This window comes from Bombus affinis, chromosome 1 (genome assembly GCF_024516045.1).
Source record: "Bombus affinis isolate iyBomAffi1 chromosome 1, iyBomAffi1.2, whole genome shotgun sequence".
NCBI lineage: Eukaryota > Metazoa > Arthropoda > Insecta > Hymenoptera > Apidae > Bombus > Bombus affinis.
The window spans coordinates 3,130,427-3,141,970 of NC_066344.1; the positions used below are offsets into that span (position 1 = coordinate 3,130,427).

Sequence of the window (11,544 nt, forward strand, 5' to 3'; positions counted from 1 at the left end):
TATGTTTCTACATTTAATATCGGCAAAAAAATTCAAAAAGAATTCAGATTCCCGAATTAATGGAAATTAAAAATAAAAAATGAAGGGACAAAATTAAAAATTGCGAGCTAAGAGATAAAATGAAAAATATGAAATTAAAGATTAAACATGAGAAATTAGCGGCTGGAAATTGAAAATTAAAAATTAAAAATAAAGAACTGAAGATAGAAAATCATAAATTAAAGGTAGAGAAATAAATAAAGAATTGAAAATAAAAAATTATAAATTACAGATAGAGAATTAATAATTGAAAATTAACAATTGAGTAGAGGTAAAAAATTAAAAATTGAACATCGAAATAACGTTCTACCTCCAAAATACTTTTTTACTGTAACTAGCGTGATAGATGAGCAAAATTTTCATGTTAATGAGCTGTTACTCGCGTAATTCAACGCGAGCGCTCGTGAGCGCGTGCATTACGCGCGGCTGCAGGAAAACTCGCGCAGACAGCGAAGCGTTCGATGGAATTCTCTTCGCTTTGTTCGCGACCCGATAATGAAAAACAGAGTTATTGGACTTCTGGCTATGCTTTGACACCTTTGAATGGATATTACACGTTTGCCACTGGGCGAGGCAACGAGAAACGCAGCTTGCGAATGAAATTACGCGTGAAATGCCGACGCGGCTCGTTGAACTTTGTCGCATGATTTTCGTGCAATTCGCTTCGTTTACTCGTTCGTTATTCGGCCTGAGAGAGAGTATACCTAAATGGCGGTGATCATTCTTTTATGATAATTGACAAATTATAGCGTAGTACTTTCCTTTTATTACCGATGAAATTAATACTTTTATGATATTGTTTGTCTAGATTTACGTTTCAACATGTCCTATACATTATCCTGGAACAATCGCATAAGTAGTTATTAAAATTTTACGTCATATAAAATCATGAGAAATTATGCGTAACAATATATCATTTTAATTCTGAGAAATCGTTTAAAGACAATTACAAATAATTTCAAGAAATAATAATAGCTAACGATGTTTCTCACAATTACAAAAAGGATTGAAGTTTATAGTTATATCTCTAATATATGATAATTTTCAATTGCATCACTTTGCTATAATTTACAAATCGTTACTGCGATAATCAAGAAAATACCATTCTATCTGTACGAAGTCTTCGATACATATATATATATATGTATGTAAGAAATCGAGGAATGGAATTTTGTAGTTATTGATCTTAATTTACATTAATTTTGTGTTGCGTCATTTTTTAATAATTTCAAAATCGTTACCGCAGTGACAAAGAAAATTCCATTCCGTTCGTCCGAGCTCTTAAACATTCATAATACCCATGTGTATAATAGAAATGAAGAAATAGAGATTTATAGTTGGCTATTTATAGTTATCGTCTGTAATTTATATTAATCTTCAAATTGCATCTCTCTTCGATCATTTCTAAGTCGATACTGGTATGGTAAATGAAATTTCAAGTTCTGCGCGTGAAATGTTAAATACATGGAATAGAATTAAAATAAAAAATATTAATTACATTTCTTTTGATCGTTGTAAATTAATAATCGATGGATGTTGAAATTTTAACGAATCGTATATGCTTGTTTGTTGCAGTCTGCAGTCAGTTTAGCAGAGGGGTGTTCTCCATGTTGGGTGCCGTGAGTCCGGATTCATTCGACACCCTCCATTCTTATAGCAACACGTTTCAGATGCCTTTCGTGACGCCCTGGTTTCCCGAGAAGGTAAATAGCTTTCCCAGCCTGGCTAAATAAAAACTTATAATATCGCCGAAGGGAAAAACGCACCGATATTTATTCTTATCTTACCCACCCCTACGTCTCTGCTTATTTTCACTTATCGGCCTTCGACGCTTATTTTTATCGCTTTTCTCGAAGCTCAGCTGCATCGATAAAAAACTAACGCGAGCTTACGTTCAGCAAGTTTTATTAGCGAAAACGTCTTTCTTGCAACGTATAATTTGATCAGGATTTCCGATGAAAATGGAAGCGTTCTTTTTACAAGTAAATAGCGGAGACAGGGGAAATTGATAGATTAAATTCTCAGATTTAAATTACAATCCGGATTAATTGTTTGTTGAACGATTACTTTTTAATCTGTTAAACTCCCTTCGTTATCGACTCTTTAATACGAAAGAGGATTCAAAATATATCTCCAATCCGGAGTATTCTATTCCTATAATGCAAAGTATTTCTAACTCATTTGGGAATCAAAATTCTTTTTCCTCGATCATATAGAAATACCTACGTATCAAAAAACCACAGAGGAAAGTTATTTTTCGAATTTTGTCATTTATGACTTCCAGATTCAATTAAACAAACAATCGTCCAATTGATCAGTTTATTTTTAGTGAACTGAACTAGAAAAAAAAATTAAAAGACAATAAAACATTCCATCGCAAAAGGCAGAAAATATAATTCACTGATTATCAAAGGACAAACATGTGATTCACTACTGTGTCAAAGGAAAACGAAGGATACCTCTTATTTCAAATCACCAACAATCTCAACAACTTAATTCAACTCGATCCGTAATTTAATCGGCCAGTAGAAACTGTCCACCTTCCCAGGCAACCTTGTTAAACTTTTCCGTAACTACCATACGTACATACGTATATTCGTCGTCAGTTGAGCTGCGCCATATTCTCAGAAATTGCTGCGGGTTTATCCTCGAAGCGGTTACCCAGCAATCAGTCAAATTAATTTTGCTTTCGTTTCTCTTTCCTCTGGTACCTGGCGCAAACAAACGTATAAATATTACCGTGTACGAGGAAATTCGAATCAAAATCGATAGAGATTGATCGCGGTGGTCGATAATTATCAGTTCGCGGACAGAGCTTGCTCGATCGACGTACAACCGCTTTACATACACTTTCCTATACCTACCATAGCTTCATCCATAAATACATAAATATGTATGGAGTGTATACAAACATATTACAATTTGAATTTCGAAATGAATTGGTTCGGTCGAAAATTTATTCGCCACGTCGAATTGCAAACGGTGGGCGCATTTATCGGGTAGCGGTGTGGTAACGCCACTTGCAAAACTGATATCGTACGTCCATATTGGATGAATGGCGACCCCGTATATTCCAACCAGGATATAAGTGTGCGTTTTTATCCAGCCGTGTTTCGATACGTATGTACGTGCACGGTAAGTTCGCATGAGCACGCAACACGATCCGCGCAACGAATGTCCATGTCGTTTAAATGCTAATCGCGTGGTAATGCTAATTCGAAGTCCTCTCTTCTTTTTTCTTCTTCCTATCTATCCTTCCCACGCCACATTTCCCTTTCCCTACAGCGACTGGTCAATTACGGTTCGCGAGGAGGAAACGACCATTTATATAAGAGCAGATCTTTTACAATTTCTACCGATCCGTGCGGTACAGTGGCTCATGAAAGTATTTGGACATTCGTCATGGAAAACTTCTACGTGTACATTGTGAACGCCATATAAAATATTTCGAAACTTTATTGGCAATGTAATGAGACACGACTGTCACGATTAAATTGGTAAATTTTGAAAGCAATCTGAAATAATGGAATGTAATCTGCGGAATGGAATGGAATGTAATAATGAAATGAAATCTGAATATCCATATAGAAGCTACAAAATGTGAAGATGTAAACGTATATTTAGTGAAAAATTAGTATATAGCATGAATAGCTAATTATGATAAGTATTAGATACGATCTTACTGAATGTCGAAGTTGATTAATATATAATGGTCAGTCAGGTATTTAAATACACTTGTAATTTCTGAATTGAAATATAAATCGTCCAGAAGCCACGATTCAACTCCGGGAATTAAAAGATAAAGAGTAATAATGATGTTACAAACCACTATTTTTTAAATCTGTCTTAAAATTTACTATTATTGTAATTATGTCATTCTCTCGTGATTGATGAACTTACGCAGGTAAATAATTTGTTTCTTGCCAGTCAAATATTAATCATGTATTTATGTAATGAAATTAGAAAATTAATGAAAAGTAGAGTCGATTAGTTTACACCTTTTAACAGGTTCGTATATAGATCACCTTATATATAGATTTTCAGATTTATTTCAAACTTTATCAACATGAAAACGACAATCGAGTCTCATAGCGACGCTAATGAAAATTCAAAATGTTTCACATAATACGCATGATGCATTCATTAAAGATATCTACTAATGTTCGAATACTTCTGTGAACATTTGTATAATGCTAGTTTCTCCTGGTATCTTACAGAATGCGACATGTTCCTTGTTATTATATTGCTTCCTTCTTTTTCCGTCTCTTCGTAAGGGATTATTCTGTTACCGCAGATATTGGATGACGGAAAGTTGCTTCTGTAGTTAGCTCAGGAAACTTTAATGGCTAGCTATGGTCATTTTTACCGAGAGAAATCCGAAAGTGTTAGCCTGATTTTTTTATGAGACTTCGTGACGTGGTAGAGCTTGAAAAACTGAAACTAATGGCACACGGTTTTTGACAGTGGATTTTTTAATAGTTTATAAGATACGTACGAGTAGATGACGGTTTTGTAACTGTTCCATCGGATGAAGTTTCATTAAAAAATCATCTTGCAACCTCTCTTTGTCAATTGTGGGACGGCTTACGAAAAGAAGAAGAAGAAGTTACTAAATCTTATAACAACCTACACCATTTGTTACGTTTTTAAGTTACTTATGATTTTTAATGATTAAAAGTCATTGTGTTGTTTGAAATATATCTTTCCAAGAAGTATTTTTTATAAGATGTACGTACAATTTAAAATTTCGACAAAGATTTACACAATTATTCAGAGATATCTGGATACACACGTGTTTTTTGACAAAATGTATTTTAATTTACAAAATTACAGATGAAACATACTTTCACGACTTTTATCTTCATAATTATCATAGCAACGTGCAAGTGAATTAAATAGATTTCTAAAAACTAATATTTAATAATAAAACTAACATTTGCAATTGTCAAACCTACTACGATTACAATGTTTTTTAATTGTCAATTTTGTACATTTTTAAATTAAAAGCCAGATAAAAAAAGGTTCTTCTAACTCGACAGTAAGACTTTCGTTATTGATGGAAACAGTAATATTTAAATGCTAAATATATATAGTAAAGAGTAGAATATATTTCTATTTATTAAAATGTAATATAATTTTAACTCATAGCGTACCCCGAGTCCATAAAGAGATAGTAAGTTGCAATTCTGTTCATTGATTCCCCATCAGCTATAATCTTCGTTCCTTTTCAAATACTTCAAATACTGTTCTACAAATTAATATTACTACAAATCGACTTGTCATGAAGTGTCCAAATACTTACGAACATTCGTATGTGAAAAAGTTCCTTCTTCCTGAATGCAAAAAGAGGCACCAACGATCCCAAACGAAAGCGTAATTCGCTTAAATCAGCTGGTTACTTCGCAAGGGAGAAAGAAAGCTGGCGAAACGGTCCAATATTACGTAGCAAGGAGCTTTGAAACTGACCAACATTCGCGCCACGCTACAGCATCGTAAATATTTACGGTTACATTTGCACTGGCGGCTTTTCCGTCCTCGTCGTGCTCGCTCGGAAAAACTGCGCCGTTCAACAGTTCACCACGCGTCCCCGCAGTTTTCGGTTTTGTTCGTCCCCACGACCGAATAAAATCTGAAAGTCGAAAGCGTATACGTGAGTGTCGGTCCTACGTGTTTCAGGTTCTGACACCGTCCTCAGGTCTCTTGGATTTCGCCATAAGCATGCGTCCGGATTATCATCGCGCTATCATCGACACGGTGCGATATTACGGCTGGAAGAAAATCATCTACCTCTACGACTCCCACGATGGTAAGTCGCCGACCTTTCTCATGCATTTCTCATTTTACAACGCGCCCCTATAGGCCACACAGAGATCTTGCTCCTTGCATTGTATACGGATGTTTCTATTTTTATTTCACTCGCTAAGGATCCGGTCCCCGGTGACCGTGGTTCGGTCGATATAGCGAAAAATCGACAACGTTCGTTGGCCTAACGTCTGCATCGTAATCGCAGAATGGTAATGGACACGTTAGGAAACGAGAATTTCTTCATTCTTCTGGCTCTATCGTGAGACGTGTTTAAAGACGTGTCTGCTACGTTTTTTTGGATTATCGTTAACAAATTTCTTAAGACCGAGGAAAAGATGAAAGGATCGTTGCCGATCTACGTGATTTCGCCTCTTGAGCACGTGCTGAAGTTTTTCTTGAAGTGCTGGAAATATTTTTATTTGTTAAAAGTAAGAGTGAGATTAGAACACAAAAATTCGAGAACCAGATGGGTTGAATCGTGGGGTGGATTATGTTGCGCGTTAGTTGTGCGTGTTTGGTTCGAGTTTGAGGTCTTAGACTTGTACTAAGTAGAATAGTATGTTGTAAGTTTGATTAAGCTGACTATGTTTCTTGTTACGCAGTACTCTTTTAATTTCTGTTATCAATTGGGTGTTGACGATATTTGACATATAATTCGTATTCACAATTTAAGCGCTATCGACGAAGTAAATAATAAATAAATGTTTACTTCATTCATTTATATTGATGTGCATAGGGCATGTGATATTGCAAAAGTATACAGAATATTCAGAAGTACAGAAGTACGTGCTGCAGTATGCAATTACAAGAGATGAAACAAATATTTAATTAAGTTTCGTTCTTTAGGGTTTTTTCTACAAGTATAAATTTATATAAATATCCGCAGTATTTTTCTGGTTTCAACCACTGGACACTCTAAACTTCCGAGTCTTCAAAGGAAGCGTAAAGGAAAGCAGAGATATGGAAGTTCGAGCACTTGTGAATTTAAATATTCTGAAGGATATCCCCACGGGGCTTGAATTAAAATATTTGAATGATGTTTTAAAAATTTTTTTTTAGGGCAGTGAAAAAATCATAATAAATTAAACAGGTTTGGATAAGTTTCTTTGAAGTTTCTGGAAACATATAGTTGCACATATATGTACATGTATATGCGCATAATTTAAAGTTATGTCAGGATGAACAAATAAGTTAGTTAAATTCGTTTTTATGCAGTTTAAATAAAAATTAATTTTTGTTAGTCTCGTTGGTCATTATCTTGCTATAAGTTTTGCTACACATAAATTCTAAAACATAGGAAATCAGAAGAAACTTCAAGAACGTTATCATTCCAAACAAAATAATTCGACATTTTCTATTTCATGTAAATCGAAGGTTCCTTCACAGAATTTAAAATTGCGATTTATTCATAGAAAGAGAGTTACAATTTGCATGTATAATCACTACACTGTATGTGATAAAAGTAACGGAAGGTTAATCTTTTCCTCGTTTAGTACGTTTCTTATCCTTATATCTCTAATGTCAAACGAATAAGTCACGAATAAATTTAACAAAAACTGAAATGTTTATTACCGCCGTGAATATCAGATGGCCAGGGCCGATCTTCAACGCTTGCACGGAAAGGAAATGCATTTGCATGCTTAACTACGACACTGTGTTAATTTTAATTTCATACCGACACGGTCTAGTAGTTGGTAAAAATGAAATTTTTCATCTCCATCGTGATTCCGTATGCAAACGAAAATGTGGGCGACATTGAGTCTCGACGAGCGTGCTAGAAACCATGACACAGTATAATCTGTGGTATTTTTCACCGTTTATGCGACCTAATATTCTCGCAAGGAGTACGCCTGTATAAATATCGAGTCGATATAAAAATTCTCCAATGACATTGAGCTCTAATTATTTCAATATTCAACGTGAAAACGTTTAATGGAAACCTTGCGATGCTATTTTCATCAAGGATACCAATCCCCCCCCCCCTAAAGATCACGCGCGTAACTGATAATAATTGCTACTTACAACGTTCGCGTACTATTTTATTAATCGTTAAAATAAAATCTTGGAAGATAAATTAAATAAGTGATTAGTTTTCATAATGCTATCAATGTTCAAGAAACGATATGTACGAGATCAGCCTCTGATATTGAATTATTTATCGTTTTCTAGTCTAGTCAAAAATGAAGAACTTGGCACAGAATATTCTATTTCGATTTTAATGTGCTTTATTGTGTTGTATTTCCTGAAATAAATGAAAATTATTATTCGTATGAAACATAGAAAATGGAGTAGATCTAATAATCTCCAACTATTGTATTACATTGAGCATTGTTACAATGAAGCGAAAAACCTTTTCCTATTTATTATTATCGATCATTTCTGTATCATTGGACCGGCATTTCTAATCTTTCAAATTACTAATTATAAATTCCGATATTCGTCGATTTGATTTTACCTGAGAGATTCGAACTACGATCTAAGAGACAACGTTGCTTATGGAATTATTAATAGTTTACTGCAGTTTAATTTATTTCAAAGTCACTTTAATATTCTTCCTGGACGATCCATAAAACAATCACTTTAGACAGAACGCAAGACGTGCAATTATTCGACAAGGAAAATGTAAAATCGTGAAATGTAAAAACAATCGCAGTTTTGCCAACACCGGTTGCCACGCTATGCTTGAAATGCAATTGTGCTGCACGAGATTACTGTCTGTAGGTTCGAGGAAATAATTTGGCCTCGAAGGTCGAATCAGGTGAATACTTACGCGCACTCAAGGTGACGTTTTTCCTCTTACTTTCGCCATTTGCGTAAGCCGTTGATATCGCGATTTTGTTACGGCGTAATTCCTCTATAATGATCATATCTCTCTATTAACATATACATCAACCTTTATGTTAACGATTACGCGTATTTTCAACGACGTAGTTAAAAGTTTCGCGAATTCGCCATGTACACGATACTTGCGTCAATGCACGGAGTTACGACGTCCAAAGGTTCGAGAATTTCTCTCGGCACGTGACAGTAAATAAGTAGGATAATTGTTTAATAAATTGACATTTATTAATGCCGAGGGATTGCAACGAATGCTAAAGCATTGCTATTGAAATTATAATAAAATACTTGATAAAGTATTCGGATGTATTTAAGTCACTGTGTCAGATATTAATATTACTGTAATCATTATAATTAATAAAAATACTTATTGCAATTTATAACATTAACATATTATTGGAAATTTATCTGCATTTTATGTTTTACATATCGTGTATATTCCAAATTACGCATTCGCTTTATTAATAATATTAATAAGAAATTAAATCAATTACATCGATCAGGAAGGAGTACTTTTATAATACATTTTGATTCTTTATGATTTACGATGTGAAAATTAGTTCTACTTTTCACCAATAATGGGGAAATAAATTATTTAAACACCAATTATACCGCTCGATTACCACTAATAAATCAACAGGCAAATTGTCTTCCATGTTTTCTCAATGATTATTACATCTCCTCGACGAGTTCCTAACCCGATTACCTTCAAATGATGGCAATCGCGTGTAATCACTAGATTTGCCTTTAAATCTTATACAACCGGCGCGACGCTTCGTCCAATACTCTTTATCACTTCTATTCATGCTTGATTCCAGATAATACGAATGATGAGTGCGTCCTATCATCATCTCGATTTAAATTGTCAACATTCGTTCGGTCAACGAGTAATTATCCTTAATGCCATTTGTATGTTCTTAAATTTATCAAATTATACCATATTTACATGAATTATCACACATACAAGATGGATCAAGAAAGGATAAATTAATTGTTTTCTATAGAGTTCTTGAAGACATCTATTCCAATTTTCTCTCAAATTAACGAATGGAGCAGGGGAAATAGTTTTGAATATCTTTAATAGCGAATAAATAATTTTCAACCTAAAACACTGTTACAATGATGTCTTTCCCATGATTTTCTTGAAAAAGACAGGTTTAGTTATAACACCGTAATTGCAAAAAGTAAAAAAGAGAACGTTTCACGTAAATGTTATTAACCCTTGATGTATAAATTATTTAATCGTCAGTTGTCTGCTTTTTTCTACCTATTACATGAAAAATAATTTCAAATAAATTACACGAGCATGATATGTAGGTAATTTGCTAATTACGTATAATAGAATCTTGTCAGAATTATTTACGAACGAAATGAAACTTACATTGCTGTGCGATGAAATTTTCAACGCGTGTATAACTCTACGATCCGTATTGTTTAAATTTTCGTTACAAGCTTAGATTTCAATTATTTCCAAAAACGATCTTTACTATTTTCTTCTTGCGACCAGTCTCAATTCTTCCAAATCTTTTTCACGCATCATCTAATAAACTAATCCTTTTAACTGCCCAGAAGAATTCAATTTTAAGAAAGTTACTTTGTTTTAAAGGATATTGGAATATTAACGTGGCCGTCTGTATATGAACAAATTCACGTGTGTATGATTAAATGGCTTAGAATGAAACGGACGATCTCGAGAAAGGAATCACCACAAAAGCGCTCTAATCCTTGCAGGCGATCGAAACGTTAACTCTTGTGAAGGGGGCGAGAATTTAATTACTTAATGAAGCTAGCGGAACGGTCGTTCAACCGAAACTATTAATCACCAACTGCCTGCCTCGTGACCGTTCCGTGCCTTACCGGTTTCCGTTTCGTTATAACTCGGTCACGCGCCCGTTGTGCTAAATTATTTAGGATTCCCAGCAATTGCTCTTCTTCCACCATCGAACGATAAGAACGACCATCGCGCAAACCCCACTGGGGTTTAATTACCGAATGCAAATGTAAATATACTTTAGGGACCATCGCGTGGCCTTTGTACGCAATGGTTTCTCTCTCTCTCTCTCTCCCTCTCTGTCTGTCTGTCTGTTTGTATGGCGGACATCCTTTACAGTTCGCCCTTTACCCTCGATTTCAGGTTGCATAACGTTGTACGATGCGATCTTACCCGATTAGTGCTACAATGTTAACAGAAAGAGGTAACAGCAGGAAATTGTGTACGTGAATTGGGAAGCTTTAGCCTAGATTTATTGCTCCTTTATGCGTCTAGTGCAACGTTTTTTCCCCAAATATCTGTTTACCGAGTGATAGGTCTGGATTAACGATTTGGGATATGTAAATGTTGTAAATTAGAGGCGGGTTAACTGTTTGCGATTCTACGTCTAATTGTGGTATAATTCTGTCAATTTGTTAATATAATGTAGTTAGCATAGGGACGAATAAATAGTAATTGCAAAATAATGATAATGCTTGTTAACAGTGTACATTGGGAAGAGAATATTACTGTGTTTATTAAATTAGGTGTATAATGACAATATAATTTTCTTCTTAAAATATATATATTATTTATAGTTAGTGGATATATGACTTATGGATACGGTATTTTTTCAATCTGTATATATAAAATAAGTATATGTATTTGTTTGAGTTCTAACTTAATTTTGAGTATAAGAGGAAACTGTAAAATGTAAAAAAGTAAGTTTGTTACTCGAGACAACGTGTAGTATTTTAATCTACTATTAAAGAAATAATATTCGATTTAACTGTATTCCTTGTAATGTGTATTTTACGTTTTAATTAAACATTGATAAAGAAAATTACGAGTTTTGCAATCGCAATTGCTACCAACAAAACACGTTATACAGT

The 11,544-nt window shown here is 34.3% G+C and overlaps 1 protein-coding gene across 2 annotated transcripts in view; it reads left to right on the forward strand.

Moving 5' to 3' along the window:
- Positions 1–11,544, forward strand: part of LOC126925934 (glutamate receptor 1) — a 335,799-nt gene that overhangs the window by 227,221 nt on the left and 97,034 nt on the right. For both annotated transcript variants that reach the window (XM_050742285.1, XM_050742915.1), the window contains exons 3-4: positions 1,615–1,742; positions 5,716–5,845. In XM_050742285.1, the coding sequence (XP_050598242.1) occupies positions 1,615–1,742; positions 5,716–5,845 (258 nt within the window). The remainder of the gene's footprint in view (positions 1–1,614; positions 1,743–5,715; positions 5,846–11,544) is intronic.